Source organism: Protopterus annectens, chromosome 5.part0 (genome assembly GCF_019279795.1).
Source record: "Protopterus annectens isolate FY-2018-M chromosome 5.part0, PAN1.0, whole genome shotgun sequence".
Taxonomy (NCBI): Eukaryota; Metazoa; Chordata; order Ceratodontiformes; family Protopteridae; genus Protopterus; species Protopterus annectens.
In genome coordinates this window covers 623,545,507-623,563,216 of record NC_056735.1, presented here as the reverse complement: position 1 = coordinate 623,563,216, position 17,710 = coordinate 623,545,507, and the positions used below count along the sequence as shown (strand labels likewise).

General features: G+C 44.2%; 1 protein-coding gene across 2 annotated transcripts in view; it reads right to left on the bottom strand.

The window, feature by feature from the left end:
* Positions 1 to 17,710, bottom strand: part of PPP2R3B (protein phosphatase 2 regulatory subunit B''beta) — a 1,731,184-nt gene that overhangs the window by 963,534 nt on the left and 749,940 nt on the right. For both annotated transcript variants that reach the window (XM_044072461.1, XM_044072462.1), the window contains exon 2: positions 15,243 to 15,428. In XM_044072461.1, coding sequence (XP_043928396.1) covers positions 15,243 to 15,428 — 186 coding nt within the window. The remainder of the gene's footprint in view (positions 1 to 15,242; positions 15,429 to 17,710) is intronic.

The window sequence follows — 17,710 nt, the reverse complement described above, 5'->3', positions numbered from 1 at the left end:
TGTCTCAAGATCTCCAGGATGTCGGAGAATGAGACATCAGAGGAAGACTTTGGGGACCCGTCTGCATCATCGAGGTCGGTGTCTGAGGTGACGGACTCATCTGGGGAGTATATGTGCTTCCTCTTACACAGCTTCTTTCTGGGAGACTCTTCAGGCAAGGACTCTGAAGGGCACTCAGAAAGCAGGGGACCACGCATGGGGGTATCCTCAGGCCTTCGAGCCCCGCTGCCTGTATATAGGGAGGCATCACAGGCTCTAGTTGCAGTGTCCGGGAAAGGAGTGGTTGACTCGAGTGATGTCACCGAAGACCTGGCCAGTGCGCTCCTCATGGCCTCGAAGTTGGGTCCACCTGAATCCGAGGAGCGACCCGTCTCAGAGACCACGATCGGAACAGGGGTTCCCCCGGCTGAAACACCAAGAGGGAGACTCGGAGCCGAAGTTTGGAGCCCAGATGTATCCCCCTCAGGTCCGACCGACGAAACCAGAGTGCTGAAACCATCAGATGGGACCGAAAGGGTTGGAGCTGAGGTCGGAGCCGAAAAACTCAAAGGGGGTTTCGGAGCCGACCCAAGGACCTCACTCGACTCAGAACACACTGGCTCCGATGACACAGAGGTGGTCGGAGGAGGAATTATCGAAACTGACACAAGGACAGGCTCCGGAGCTGACTGGGCTGGAGCCGAGAATAATTTCGTTAACAATGGTGACTGGAGGAGCCTCTGCACCACCCTATCCGAATCAGACAACCTGGAGGACTTGGAGGACACAGAAGGGGGTCGAGAAGTCTTCTCTAAAGGATCCAATGCGAAGCTAGGAGAATGGCTCCAAATCGGTTCCAAGACAATTGGAGCCAAGGCCGGCTCCAACACAACAGAAACCTCCTTCGGCTCCAAAGGCAGTGGAACCGAGGAAGCAGTCTTCGGTACCGACAGCATCTCCTGCAGCTCTGAGACCAATGGAGCAGAGGAAGGTGAAACAGTCTTAGATCTTTTCTCCGATGGTTCTGATGAACTGGACAGAGCCGGAGATCTCTTTTTTGTTTTAGATTTCCCGCTAGGGAAAGAAGAAGCCAAAGTTTCTTCCAAGGCAGGTTTTAACAGGCCCTTGAGAATCAACTTATTTTTTCTCTCTTGCAAGACCCTGAAACTAAACGAATGACACACTGCAGGACTCTTGCAAGTGTATAGCGCCCAAACAGTATACACAGATGGCATGGCCATCAGTTAAAGACATCTTATACAAACATTTGGCACACTTTTTGAACCCAGAAGGCCTATGTTCCTTCTAATCTTTGCCTGACATTCTTAAAGCGACAGAAAAAAAAAAAAAACAACACCAACACGAAGGGAGGAGGAGGGACTAACTCAAACGCCCCTAAAAGAAACCAAGATAGACACCAAACAGGGCTAAGGCCCTCTAACTTAAACGGGCCTAGCCCGCCAAACACAAGTATACCACAACTGCAATTATCAAAAAGGTCACAAAAAACACCCAGACACAAAACGTAGCTATTAAAATAGTTTTTGTTGGAAAATATTCCACAGAAAACTAAGTAAAAGTTCAATAAGGTACTTAGCTGCAGCCAAACTCGAGACCACGGCTTCACTCAACGAGCGGCAAACGAGATCTGGGGGTTTGGGTGAGGTGCATCCTGGGATACAGGCTTAGCCAAGCCAATTAGAGACTTTGTGCTAGTTATAGCAGCCGAGTCAGAGCCGATTCTCGGCTCCAAGCCAGTCAGTAACTAATGTAGGCGAGATAGGACCACATTACATCATTGGTTAAGAATAGATACAAGTCATACTGACAACACACCCATAAGTGTTGACCCAGTAGTCAGGGACTTGGGGACACAGACAGCAATCTAGCATTTGACCATCAAGTGTTTACAGTACTGAGGAAATCATTCTACACTGTTCAACTTTTAAACAAAGGTATGGCATCTAGATCCAAGGAAGCCATTGTTCCGCTGTACTCCGCATTCATAAGACCTATCATAGAGTATAATACCCCCTTTCATATGTACTTAACCAGGCACTTCCAACAACTGGAACATCCACAAATTTCTGACTAAAAGAATATAGGGCATAAATAACATGCCCTCTGCAGACCACCTCAAAGCCTTTTCCCTGTACCTCCTGCATATCTGCAAAACAAACAGCACCAGAATTACCCATTCTAAAGACTTAAACCTTGCCTGTGATTTACATAGGACCTGCTGGAGAGATAAGTATGTATCCCAGAGACCATCCCTTCTCTGGAATAGACTTCACATCAATGTGAAGCAAAAGTTCCTCCCCAACGTAATTCAAGTGCAACTTGGACAACTGGATGGGGAACAGGAAATTCCACTTACTCTTATAAATCTTCCTGGTGCAGGGTTTATGGGCAAAAATCAAGATCTTCTGGACAGGGGACGAAAGTCTGGGATGCCTGGCCATCACTGGAACTGGAGAAACCATGCAGTTAGTTTCAGGCCTTGAAGGTCCGAGTGAGGGTGCCCCAAGGACTAAGATAAAAGATCCGGAGCTGGATCCAGTGTCACCGGAGGGCAAATCAGAGGACACCAAAGATAGGTGAATCAGACGTTTCGAGGCCAGAAGGGGACAATGAAGACAACTTTCTTCAACCTGTATGCCTTCTGCAAAAACCTGGGAATTAGGGGCAATGGGGGAAATGCACAGAGTAGACCGGAAGGCCTAGCATGGACTACAGCATCCCTTGGTGACAGTCTCTGAGGAGGGAATAAGGCAAAGTACCTGCTGCATTTGTTGTTGAGAGGGGAGGTAAAAAGGTCACAGCAGGGTTGACCCCATTTCTGGGTGATCATGTTTACCGTGGATTGATTCAGAGACCACTCGTGAGGCATCAGTAGGACTCAGCTGAACCTGTCTGCCAGGATGTTGTACTCTCCTGGAATGTGCACTGCCATGAGAAAACAGCTGGTAGAGATCGCCCATTGCCACACACTCATGGCTTCTTGACAGGGGGTAAGACCTGGTTCCTCCCTGTTTGTTGATGTACCAGACCACTGACAATTGACCGTATGTATTGCAATAGTCCCTAGAGGAAAGAATGCTGTGTAGCTTTTGCAACGGCAAAAGAACTGTTCTCATCTCTCTGACATAGATATGCAAAAGTTGGTCTCTTGGGGCGTGCACATGCCTTGAACCATCCAACCCAAACAGTGCTCCCCCACCCCCTCTGGGAGGCATCCGTGGTCAAAGTGGTGTTTTGAGAAGGAAAAATGAAGGGTCATCCTTGCGTAACATCTGCAGAGTGAAGCCACCACAGCAGAGATTCTTTGCATACTTGGTAAAGTCTAATGGGAAGACTTAGAGGATTTCTGTACAAGGACCACTGAACCGCTCACTAACATCCATTGCCAGATTCTCATGTGAAGATGACCTGGGGGCAAGAGGTATAGTGGCTGCCATAGAACCAAACTCGCTGGAGGGTTTGGTGTGGCTAGAATTTGTATGACATTAAGGCATAGGCTTGATACTCGATCCACTGTTAGAGAAGCCTGGGAAACTGTGGAGTCAGTCGTGCCCCTATCAAATGTATCACTTGAACTGGTTCCAACTGGGATTTCTCCAAATTGAGAGTTATGCCAAAGTGTGGAGCCAGCTGTAAAAGGTAATACTTGACCTGAATAAGATGATGCCTGGTTGGAGCGGTCTACAGTCAGTTGTCCAGATAGGGAAATATCTAGAATCCCTGGAGCTCGAGATGAGCTGCAACCACAGCCAAGCATTTGGTGAATACTCTGGGGGCTGTGATGAGACCAAACTGGAGTGATATGACTCTCTCAACCTGAAATTAAGAAACCTTCTGTAGCGCCTGTCTATCTTGATGTGGTAGTACGCGTCCTTCAGGTCTACTGAGCACATCCAGTCATTCATTCTCAGAAGAGGTAGGATGGACTGAGCTGTAACCATTCTGAACTTCGTTGTTCTTTACAGATTTGTTTAGAGATGTCAGATCCAGAATTGGCCTCAGGTCCCCTGTCTTTTTGGGTATCAAAAAGAACCTCGAGTAAACACCCGGCCCCACTTGAACGGGAGGGACCTTCTGGATGACTCTTCACAGCAATTTTACAATTTCTTTGACTGCACCCTCCTGACTGGGTGGTACATCGGGGAGGACAGACTTTTGTCTTAGTATCTCTAAAAAGAGGATGGAGTATCCTTTGGATATGATCCTTAGCACCCATCGATCATTTGTGATGGCTTCCCAGGCTTCAGGGTGCAAAGAAAAGCATCCCCAGACAGCCTCCAATGGAAGGCAGTCAGGCAGCCATTCAGGAGCACTGGAAGGATCTATCAGAGAAGGACTCTTGAGACCCTTGGTTCTGTGGACCCCCTCATCCACTTGGGAGGCATCTACCATTCTGATTACTTCGCTCTCTGCCTCTGGCGGAAACGTCTCCCTGAGAAACCTGAAAAGGACCCTGAGATTTCTTGAACCGCATCTTTTTACTCCCATGCTGGTTCCTGGAGAAGAACTATTGTGGAGTAGAAAAATGGATCTCGATGGCAGACAGGGTCTTCCCATCTTTCTCACTGTGGTATAGTGTCTCTCAAATAGTGGGCCCAAATAAGGTTGATCCATCAAAAGGCGCACTAATGAAGGACACCTTGAATGGTTCTGGTAAATTAATCTGATTAATGTTAGCCTCTGACACGACCTGGGGTAGAGAGGAGGGGTTTGTTCGTAAGGAAACTCTATCCTTATGGAAAATCAAATAAGGCGGTTCTGATGAGAAGGCCTGGATCACTGAAATCCTCCTGGTAGAAGTAATGGCTACCAAAAACTGTCATCCAAGATAAAAACCTTAGATCACATTCTACAGAGGGTTCAAAGGGGGAATGTATTACTGCTTGTAGTACTAAGTCCAGGTCCCAAGGAGAGGGATCTTTGAATGGGGGTATTAATAAAAGTGTGCCTCTTAGGAACAATTTACAAAGCCTATGAGAGGCTAAAAACATTCTTCTAAACTGTCGTGAAAGTTAGAAATTGCCAACTGTAGTCTGTTCAGTGCTGGAGCTTCTCCTTCCACCTTCAAAGAGGCTAAAAAATCTAAAACATGCTCTACTGAAGCAGAGAAATGATCAACTTGCTTTTCACAGGCCTAAATGGTAAATCTCTTCCACTTACTTAAAGATAGCTTTCTCCGTACTGGAGAAGAAATATTAGGATGCCTGGCAACTAATGTAATTGGAGGAACCACACAGTCAGCTTGTGGTTCAAAATGTCTGGGTGAACATGACCCTCCGTGGACTGAAGATCTGGTTACTGGTTCCAGAATCCAATTGTCGAATCACACAAGGCCAAAGAAAGGAGAACCAAATCTGTCAAGGCCAAAAGGGAGCAATGAGGACTACTGTGCTTTTCAACCTGAGTGCTTTCTGCAAAAATTTTGGAATTAAGAAGTATTGGTGGAAAGGCATACAGGAGATCAACTGTAGAGGAGAGAGTCTCTGGGTGATTTCCCCAGAGGGAGAATGAGGGTGAAGTAATTGCTGCACTTGTTGTTCAGGGGGAAGGCAAACAGATCACAGCAAGGTTGACCCTAACGATGGAATATCAACTTTGCCACTTCTAGATTGACAGACCACATATGATGCTAAAGGATGCATCTGTTCAGCTTGTCTGCAATCACACTGGAACTCCCCGGAATGTGTACAGCTATTAGAAAGCAGATGGAAGAGATCGCCTACTGCTGCACTCTGAGGGCTTCTCAACAAAGGGGATAAGACTTCGTTCCTCTCTGCTTATTGCTGTACCAAACCACTGACAGTCTGTCTGAATTGCAATAGTCCCCCGAGGCCTGCAACGCAAGAAGCACTGCTCTTATCTCCAGGACACTAATGTGCAAACTGGTCTCTAATGGGGCCAAGTGCCTTGGACCATCTTGCCCAGATAATGCCCCCCCACCCCATCTGGGCAGTATCTGTAGTCACTATGGCCATGGGCTCCGGAAGAACAAAGGGACTACCATGGAGACCTTGTTCAGAATGTATCCACGAAAGATGATCCATTTTGCAACAACTGGTGATCAGGACTTGATCTGACAGCAGATGGTGAAGAATAGACCACTGGGAAGCTAGTAGCCATTGCAGAATTCTCATATGTAACCTGGCTAACGGTACTAGAGTTATAGAAGCGGTCATCAACTTTAGAGCTTGCAAGACTAGTAAAGCTGGAGCCCTCCTTCTGTGGATTACCTTTTGAACTTGTACCACTATTCTCTGATGTCTTTCTGGAGGAATTTATGTTACTATTGTTTGAGTATTCAGAACCGCCCTTATGTAAATTTTGTGTTGGGGTTAATTGTAACTTTTCTAGATTTACCGTAATCCCCAGGTGGGTGCAGATGTTGATGGTGTAATCTCTGGCTGCCATTCATTGATGCTTGTTCAAAGAGGTTATGAGCCAGTAGTCCAAGTACGGAAACACTTTGAATCCTTGCAGTTTCAAGGGAGCTGCTACTACTGCCATGCCCTTGGTGAACACCTGGGGGCTGTGGTGAGACCAAAGGACAGTACTCTGAAATGGAAATAACTGGCTCCCAGCTAGAAGTGGAGGAACTTTCTGGAGCATTTGTCCATCTTTATATGGCAATACACATCCTGAAGATCTACTGAGCGCACACAGTCTAGTCTTCCCTTTCTGCAGAAAGACGACTGGGCCATGACCATCAAGAACTTTTTTTGCCAAACAGATTTGTTCAGCACACTGAGATCTAAAACTGGTCTCCAGTCCCCTGTCTTTTTTGGCACTAAAAAGAATCTTGAGTAGGTTCCGGATCCTCTCTGGTGTGGTGGGACTTATTAAAGGATTCTTTTGTCCAGCAGTTTTTGAATTTCTTACACTGCCAAGTCCCTCTGATTGGGTGGAACATCAGGGATTTTCTTGAGTATAGGGGAGGGTGAGAAAAGGGTATGATGCAGCCTCTGGATACGATCTGTTGCACCCAGGAATCTGTTTATGCTTAGTCAGGCATTTAGGTGCAAGGATAAGTGTCCCCTGACTGCCTCCAGAGAAAGACAATCGGGCCTCACTTCAGGAATGCTGAAAGGGCTTCCTTGGAAAGGAATCTCTGAAGCCTTGGTTCTGTGGACCACAAGTGCCACAAAGATGGCATCTTCCATTTTGGTTCCACCCTCTGCCCCTGGGGGGAAGTCCCTCCACCTATGTCTTGGAAAGGCTCTTGGGATTTCTTGAACATTTTTCCACCGCTGCCTCTAGTTTCTAGAAAAGGACCTTTGGGGGTGGAGAAATGTATGCCCACAGCAGAAAGGGTCTTACCATCCTTCTCACACCTGGGTAAAGTGTCTTTTACTTTCGGGCACACAAGGATGTTTTGTCAAAAGTAGCACTGATGAAAGAAAACTTGAATGCTTCCACAAAATCACATAGTAGCATGCAGGCATGTCTCCTTATGGTACGCCTGTACCTATTGCTCTAGACATTCCTTTGGCTGTATGAGTGATCAGCCTCATGGATGAATTGGACACAGACCCCAGGGTGGCTAAGTTCGAAGCCACTTTCTCTAAGACTCCCTCAGATACAGCTCCCACCAGGGTGTCTGACAACTCCTTAATCAGATTCTGTTGGAGTCTGATGAAATGTACCAAAAAATTCAAGGGCCTCATTGCGAAGGTCGATGAAGAGTAGACCCACTTCCCAAATCTGTCTACAGCCAGAGACTCCCTGTTGGGTGGACGGACACAGGAACGCTCCTCAGCAAGTTCCTTTACAGTGCCAGCCACTATGACCATAGCATCAACAGCTAACTCCTTGGCCCAAGACTTTTTATCTTCGGGAGTGGAAATTATCTTATCAGGTCTTTTGGGGATGGGCTCTATGGAGTCTGGAGCCCTCCACGCCTGCTGCAAAATCAACTGATTGAGTTCATCAGTGGGTGGTTTCATCCAAGAGGTAGACGGGGTGAGTGCCGAAAGTCTGTACGTAAACAGATTCCTCAGAGGAAGGGTTTTAGAACTTCCAGCCACTCCGCTGTTTTAAAATTTCCAGGATGTCTCCAATTGAGACATCTGCAGCAGGTGACCATGGGGACCCTTCCCCATCATCAAAATCTGTGTCCTTGGTCACCGATTCCCAGGAAAAATCCAAGTGCTTCCTCTTGCACTTCTTTTTCTGAGGGACCTCCTCAGGGGGATTATCTGGAGAGGTATCAGAAGGTGATAGGACCTGAGCCTGTGACACCTGAGGCTTCAGCACCTGCTGCCCCAGTGGAGAGGCAGGAGAAATAACTAAAGGGGGTACCTGTGCTGAGGGAGAAGGTGTGGACAGAGTCTCTGCAAGAGAAAGGGCCTTCTGCATAGCTTCGAAAGCCAGCCCCCCCTGAAGAGGGAAGGGAGCCCAGAACAGAGGAAGACTGCCTCGGAACCTGGGTCACTCCCCACTCCAAAGAACAGACCCTCAAGATCAAAGCCAGAGCCAAACTAACTTGAGGCAAAGTTCAGTCAGAAGAGCAGGGACAGCTCCAAAAAACCTAGACGAAAGACCTGCCCACAGGAACCAGCAGGCTAGCTATGGTGCTGGGATGTCTTCAGCTCAGAAATAACCGAAGAGCTCAGGATAACTATCAGATCTGAAGTGTACAACTCTGGTGCCAGTACAGTTGACACCGGGAGAACTGGAGAACTGGAACGGAGGACTCTAAGACCTCAAAGAAGGTTAGAGGAGGAGTTGTTAGTGGTATAAAGGAAGTTTCAGTACCAAGACCCAAGGGGGTCAGAACCAAAGGGGGGCTTGAAATCCCTCCGGCCCATAAAATTTTATTCTCTAGCCTCTCCACATCATGTTCTGAAAGACTTTTGGTGGAGTGGAAGGACAATGTAGAAAGGGGCTTTGGCCTCTGCAAAGAAAACTTTAGGGAGCTCCTCAACAAAAAGATCAATAGAAAGTGAGTATGTGGTTCTAGGTAATATGGTCTTAAAGTGAGACATTAGTAATTTCCTGTACTGAGGCATCTGATGTCAAAGAGCTCAAAATGACAACTGGTGCCAGAATGGCTGTCAGCACTGGAGTGCCAGTAGCAGAGGCCTGCGGTTCTGTGGAAACATGAGGTCTTCAATTATTTAGCTTTCAGAACAGACTGAAAGGTCAGAACTGAGAGACTTCTTTTCGTGATTTTTTTCCAGAGAAGACAAGGATGAAGGAGATGAAATGTCTGTCTTTGCTTTATCTACAGAAGATAAGGCTTCACCAAAAGCTGAAGGAAGTAGTCCATTTAAAATAAATTTATTACACTTTTCCAGAACAGCTTGGTGGCCAAAGGTTTGACAAATGCTGCAGTCTTCCTGTAAATGGTGGAGGCCAAGACAAACACAAAGACTGAAAATCTGACGAGGGAAATTTACACACACACTTCTGGCATTTTTTTTTTTTAACCCAGAGGGGCTCTTACCCTTCTCAGCCATGCTACTGAAAAAATATTACACTACACAGGAAAAAAAGTGACAGCAGAAAGAATATTTTTTTCCAAACATCTTTATTAAATGTACACGTGACAAAGGCAATCTTACACTTATATAAATGAAAAACATACAAAATTATATCACTTTAGTTGCAAACAGTTTACATCAGACACCACTGAAATAACTGTAGTTGTAAGCATTACTTATAAACCATCCTGTCATATATTTAAAGGAAAGAAAGGGGGAAGGGACTATTAGCAATGACAGACGTAGAAGTACTCAAGCGTGTACAGAGATGGGGAAAAAACTACGAAAGTGAGAGGGAGGGAACTATCAACAATGATGGTGGGAAATGCACAAAATTGTACAGGGAAAATGCATCAACGATGACACTTGAGGAATACACAGTGTAAAAGGAAAGATTAAAGGGGAAAAAAAGCAGAAACTGTACAAATAGGACAAAAAATTTACCTAAACCCACTTACGCTTGAGAGTAGTAGCTAGATGGGACTGTTTCGGAAAGTGGCAAGCAAAATCTGAAGTAACTGAGAGACAGAGGGATTCTGGGTAGAGGTGAAGCTTGAGAGTTTTTGGCTGGCGCGAGCTGTACTAATGGCAAAGTCAGTTCCGATATCAGAACCAAACCCATATGTCAAGGGTAAAATTAACACCACCAGATTGTTGGATTATAAAGCAAAGTGATCACAACAGAGTCTTCTCTAACTACAACATATGCTGGACACTGCCTTTCATGTTGAGACCAGTGCTTGTCTGTCACCACTCACAGTGGATGCAACCTGGAACATGTGTTGCTATGAGAAAGTGATATGATGCAATGGCCCATTACCAAACCCAAATGGTTTCTCTGCAAAGGGGGGTTTAACAGCATGTTTAGCCTTGCTCATTTATGTATCACACAACTGCCACATTGACTGTGCATATGGAAATTGTACCCACAAGTGCAGAAGTGCCTGCACTGCTAGCAGAACTGCTCATCTCCAGCAAACTGATGGGCAAATTGGCTTCTAGAGTTGTCCACATTGTTTGGATCATCCTGTGTCGATAATGCCCCACCCCACTCCAGAATGGATGACTCAATAGTTAACATATAAGTAGGGGAAGGGCAAATAAAGGCTGCCCCTACGGACCGGTTCTGTTGGTCTGCCTGCCATAACAATCTTGATGCAGGCCCATGCAAGCTTGACTGTATGCGTCATGGATTGTAGTGTTTGATTATAAAAAGTTCTTAGACTCCTCTTTAGAATTCTCATGTTCAACTCAGAAAATGGGCTATCTGGACAGATGCAGTCATGAGACCAAACACATTGAAGATTGCAGATGCTGTAGAATGCCAGTTTCATTATAGATTTGAGACTTCGCCGATAATGGTGGCAATCCTATCTGGTGGTAATATTCTTTCTGGATGACTGCATCCAACTAGCAGCCAATGAATTCCAGGGATTGTGAGGGGTTCAGTTGGAATTCAGCCACAATGAAACTGATCCCCAAAGACAGACACATTCTGAGCAAATACTGTCTTGCCATCAGGAGCATCTCCATAATGGGGGCTGCTATGAGCCAGTCAAGATACACAAAAAGTTGTACTTTGAATAATCGCATGTGAGCTGTGATGGGAGACGTGCATTTGGTAAACACGTGGGGGGATGTGGTGAATCCAAAGGGTAAGACTCAAAACTGATTAGTACTGGAAGCACAGAAATTACTTCGATACTTTCTACATTTTCATATCTATGTATGTACGTACATATGCATCTTAGAGACCTAGACAGCACCTCCAATCTCCAGCTTGCAGGCATGACAGTATGAACTGCCCCATGACCATCCAAAATGTCTCCTCCTTTACAAACTGATTTAATTGATTTAGGTCAATAACAGGTCTGACGTCTGTCTTCTTGGGCAATAAAAAGAATATGGAGTAGAATCCAGACCTTCTCTGGTCTGGTGGGAGCTCTTGTATGGCTCTCTTACGAGAAGTGTGTTGACTTCTTTTAGTGCTGTCTTCACTGGACATGGTGAAACTGTTGGGGCATGTACGATCATGCTTCTGAGTATTTCCAAAAAGGGAACAGAGTAGCATCTGGATGCAATTTACCTTATCCACTTGCCAAAATGTAATAGCCAACAAAGCTTGTAAATATAAGGAGATGCATTCCCTGACTGCCTCTAGAATGGAGCAGTCAGGCAACCTTTCAGGACTCTTATGGGCATGATCCTTGAAAGGATCACCGAAAGCCATGATGGTTCAAGACCATCTCTGCCCCATGGAGGCAGCTAGACTGGAATTTACCTCTGTCACAAGATCCCCTGCCAAACTACTGTCTGTTTGGAGACTGATGGTAATTATGGAACCATAAGTTTTTGGTTACCTTTTTGATTTCTTTGTAAGGATCTTTATGGGGTTGAAAACTTTACCTTTATAACTGTAAGCATTTTGCCCTTTTTCTCACTCTACAGCAGCTTCTCCATCTTCTGTCCAAACAAAGAGGTATTATCAGAGAGTATGGTGACAAACACTACCTTAAAGTGGCCCCCAAAATCTGTAAAGTGCAGCCAGGTTTGTCATCTCATTGCTAAGTCACAGCCTGCCACTGTAGCTGCACCATCCATAGCATTGTGGCTCAAATGCATGGTCAGCAAAGAGATCAAATTTACTGTTGACAATTGGGTTTTCAGTTGTGTCTTCAGGTCACCCACAGGCAAATCCTACTGAAATTTAAACATGTGTGCCATATACTTCAAAGCCCTAACCAAGAAGATAATGGATGCATACTCACACTTCTCTAGTCCATCCATCTTCCCTGACTTTCAATTTGGAGGACGGATATAGTTGGCATCCTCTGGAATCTCCTTCTTAGGAGCAGTAGATACCAGTACAGAATGCACAAGTGCTCCTTTTCTACAATGTTGGCCATCTTGGGGGTCCACAACACTTTACTGGGTTTGCAGAGTATAGGCACAGCACTGTTTGGCTCTTTCCAGGTTTTGCAGCACACCATATCCACTTGCTTGTCAAGCCACGGGAGGAGAGAAGTGCAGGCTTCCTGAAAGATCTCTTCCAGGGTGGTGGGGTCTACGGGCCATGATCCCCTCTACTGCATCATCTCCAAGAGTTTGCCTAATGTGGCATCTTCCTGAGGGAACCTGGGTGAAACTTCCCACCTTCATTTATATCTGTATCTGGAGAAGGAGACTCTGAGAAGTCTAGATGACTCCACTTGTATCCTGGCTACCCAGTGGAAGCATACATGAATGGTTTAAGTATTCAGCCTTAGCAATATCTAGGGGCAGAATCAATATAGCCTGTACAAGTCTTTGGAAAGAGCCTACTTCGGTTCTCTTCTATGTTGCTGGATCTACTGAAGTTTTCAGGGCCAGAACATCTGGCACTGAGTGGGGTAAGCACCAACATCAATTATTGGTGCCAAAGGCTACGGGACCAAAGTAACTACATACAATTTCACTGCCAAAGGCCAAGTGCACGGACACAGACAACAGCACCTGAAACTCTGGGGTTGGCATAAGCATCAGAAGCTCAAAGCAACATCCCTTGGCCATGGTGGTCCCCATCGACAAGAAGAGCTCCCAGGAATCCACTGACACCTAGAGAAACTACATCAGCCAACATCTTTGGAATAGGTACAGGCACTAGAGCAGATTTCATCACTCCTGGGGCCAAAAATGAGGCCAGAGGAGGAACAACAGAGAAAATGGTCTGGACTTCGCAAACTGCCTGAGAAACTGAGGGGGTCAAAATGACACTGTATTGTAGCTAGGCCTCCCCAAAGGCAAGCATCATATGTTCTCAGTTTAAGGAAGTCAGGATCCTAGGGGACATGTGGGACCACAAGGAGGAGACGGTTGCAGGTCTAGAAGTTAAGAACCTCGATAATTCTTTTCAGAAGAAAAACTACCTCCTCTTTTCCATGGAGCTCATTTGGAGGTACCAGATGACTCTTACCATGGAGGAGGAGAAGACAGAACTGGTGTGATGGTACAGGAAGTCCCTGATTGAGGAGGAAAAGTGAAGAGCCTTTGCATTTTAGGAGGGATAATCTTTTAAAGGATAAGGAGATCCATTTCCTCAGTCCTACATTGCTTCTTGTTCCTCACTGACCTGGTAGACTTGGAAGATCTGTCTCGATCCAATATCCAGAGTACTCTCTCTTCTCACCAGTTCAGACTGAAGCAACCCCTTCAAAATGAGCTTATTTCTTCTATTGAGGAGGGTGTGGAAGCTAAAAGTTTTACATACAAAGCAGCTGCTACCCACATGTCCCACCAAAGGTAAACCATGCATATGCTGTGGGTATCTGAGGGGAATCTTATGCCCACACTGCTGACATTTTTTGAAACAGGCCTTGCCCTCTCCCAGTTATCTACACCCAACACTACCATCCACTAACTCAATAACCACATTAACCACAGGGGAGGTAAAAAAAAACAAAATCTATCGACCCTATCAGCAAACATATTTGTTGGGTTGGGTTAGGGGACGGGTGAAGTCGGAAGTTTGTGAGGAGTGTAGCTGGTATGCAGTGAGGTGCCAAAGTGACCAGTCCAGTTGCTCCAGTGTATGGAGATGACCAGAAAAATCATAATTACCAATCCAGACTGAAATATTAATCTGACTTTCCTGGTAATAAAGAAAAGGATAACTTCTAAACCGTTTTCATGTATCTAAAAAGCTCTTTATGAGGATCACAGATTAATGGTTAAACAAACATTACACAAGCTTCAACCTTCATGGAACCCGGAAGTAGTACAGGACAAGGGTGTTGCTATATGGCAGCTCCATTCTATTTTAATACTATTTTAACATAATTCACTAGCTGGCATTTACACAGTGGGAAGCACATACATAAGCATTTTCTCTACCCCTTTGAACATAAGATGTTTATGGGCGCTTGAAAACTGTGCAGTTGGTGCAAGACATCAGCTTTAGGCATCTTTCCCACATACAACAGTTCTTACTCAAAGCACTTGCAATTAGTTCAAAAACCATATGTGAAGGTATATTCATTTAAATTAAGCTCTTACTTTAATAGGGACTCCAATTCCAAGACATTTGGCAAAGATGGACATCAAAATCCTGCTACTATTACTTTAGTGGCCAAACATACAAACTAGAAGTCATCATCTGTGGACCCCCCAGTCATCTTTTCTGGTTCATTCAGTTAATCCTTTTGCTGAGTGACAGACACACTCATTTTAAATGAGGTAACTGGAGGTCTCCTCTCCCAATGATGCAACAATATCACGGTTTATTACTACCTATAATATGAACATTGGTCTAAAATTCCATGTCAGTCTTTTTTTTTTTTTTTTTTTTAATTTGTATGGAATTTAAACTCACCTGTGAAACGAAGCCCAACAGTAGCATAGAGTGGACTGAATGAGAAGCATAAACTCAAAATGAAAAGTTACACGACAAAAAAGAAAATATTATTTTTACAACTAATGGTAATTCAAGTGAAATAAAGATAAGAAAATTGTTCACTTCTGCTTCTATACATACTCGGTGACTAACACCTTCATAAACCCGAAAAATGCAGGCCCCAAACTCAATTTTCTTCATTAAAAAAACAAAAACAAAACAGTATCCCAAAAATTGACAATTATGAATTTCTACAGTGCTGCAGCATTCAAGTAATATTCAGAAAAAGTCTGTTTAAATATATTGCTGAAATCCTTTTTAGTGCCCACAGTGCATTTCCTTACTCATTTTTTTTGTAATCACAGTTGTGTACCACAATTTTAAATTAGCATTACCTTTGCTACTTTTGCCATGTCTTCTAGTGTGGCCCTTTCATTGTGAAATTGAGAAAAGGTCTGTTCTATCCTTTTAATAACATCTTCAATGTTAATATTTCCTTTTGGGCATCCTCTTGGAAAATAAAATTTTGGAATTGTTTGACTAGAAGCTGGTGGCAGAGGGTCTTCTTTCTTTTTCTGAACCTATGAAGAGAAAAAAAAAAAAAAAAAATCACACCTTGAGTTAGATACTATAACAACATTTGTTAGGCATTTTTAAATATATTTTTTTCAGTAGCATATTACTGGCCAGCCGTCTTCAATGCATGGGGGAATGAAGCTCTGACTGCTGCTCGCTGTGACACAAGATCAGTCAGTGGCTTGGGCATTGGAGGAGTCAGGAAGAGGATGATGGGAGTGAGGGACCACCACTGGCTTGACAATCCTGTGGGAAGGGAAGTGATCTGGCCTACTGTAATGTTGATAGCCACAGAATAAGATGTTCATGGCATGAAGCTCTGCTGGCTAGGAATGTGGTATTTTGCTCTACCAAGGTATGCTTGGCAAAACTCTTCAAGACATATTTACAGGAATGTACACACCTACAGGGGAAGGCATAGCAGGTCCTATCATCAGCCACCAGTGGAGGAATTAGACCAGAAAAACAAAATACTCCAGAAAACTGCACGGCCGATGCCTGTGTCGTGAATGGCTCTCACCCTTATGACAGAGAACCAATAGGTGTTAGCGGCAGCAGCTGGATCTCGGCAGGCATGGGGGACAGGTAACAAGTATACAAGTAATTAATTCTGACTTGTTAAATTAATCTACTAATTAATGTTAACTTATGTATGGGATAAGTATGCCACGGCTCTGTCTACGGTTCATGGCATTCTCTTCAGATTTTGAGCTATTGAATCTCCTGAATAAACTTGCTAGACTATCAGAGGTATTCATAAAGGTTGCCACAAAGTGTAGACTTTCTGCATTCAAGAACAGCTCTACCACAATACTTGTGCTGTCTATTCACTCAAAAAGTTTACACTAAGTGTACACTTTTTGGTACCTTTATGAAGCCAGTCCTATATACATACCTTAAGTTTTGTGCAGTTCTAGAAAGTTACGCTCTGACCACTGTGATAGACCTATATGAAGTGCCCACCTTCTGTAGGCCTCCAGAAATTAGACCAGAGGTCTGAATCAGCTCAATACTTTCCTAGGCTTCCACTCTTACCCCTAAACCCATGAGGAACTGAACTCGTCATTTATTCTCCAGATCTACAATGTACCAGTTGAAGGGAAAGCGAGATGTGAAACAAACATATACATACAATTTGCACAATAAAAGTGCTTCATGTATACACTGCCTGCTAGAGGTTAGTGGAAGGGGGGTTAGTATGTTGAAGAATATGGAAATACTTTATCAAGATGCATCTCTAATTCACAACTTTTGTGACTACCATGATCTTTTCCACCTTCTTTAAACGTTAAGGACAGAGTCCCAAGTTATCAAGGTACAGATCGAATGAATGTGATTATGAAGGAAGACATAAACCCTGAGAACACATACAAGTTATGAGTTTTTGGAGTACTCAGAGTAGCCTATTTTGCAGCCACATAAATACCATCCAAAGAGGACTTTTTAAATATGCATAATATGGACACTGCCCCTAGATGAATATGTTGTAGATACAGCAGGTAACATCTCGCTGTATTTTCTGAAAGCCACCTGGGCAGAGTGACTTTAGAGACCTTCAGCCCAATATGTTAACATAAGAAAAAACCTCTCTTCATGCTGATTTTTTCCTATCAACATGAACATTTTGATTGTCTGGGCACACCCACAGAATGGGAAACATATTTTCGCTATTGCAGTAGCTTGGGGAAAAACAGTTTAGCTAAGTGATTCAGTTTTGATTCATTGACTACTACGGGCATGACTGTGGAGTTTGTTCTGAAGTCCACTCTGGCCTTGTATATTACAGCATTAACCCATGGCTGGTTGTGGGTAATGCTGGATTTATCCACGGTTGGTGTGGTTTGGTCACGAGGGCGAAGGCTGAGTGACTAAACAAAGCCAACTGTGGGCAAATCCAGCATTACCTACACCCAGCCGTAGGTTATTGCTATTATACAATGGTGTTAGCTTTATGTTGTGTTATGTGTGTTATTGTTATTTAGGTTTTTGCTTGCTTTACTTTGTATTCTTGCACTTTTTGTGAGATAAAATAGTCTACACTTTTATTTAGTAACTTACTTTTGCATAGTAACATAGGTGAGGAAGTTGGATATTTAATGTGTGGTTATTGTTTGTGTGCAAGATCTTTTTTAGTTTTTTTTTTACAATGTTACTGCACAGTTGTCATAGAGGTCCTATAGAGATGTAGATAGCTCTTGAAATGTTAGAGACGTACCTGACTCATTTAAAAGTCTGTCACCTTGCCGTGTTTTCACAAACCATACTTTTCATCACCATGTCGATGGAA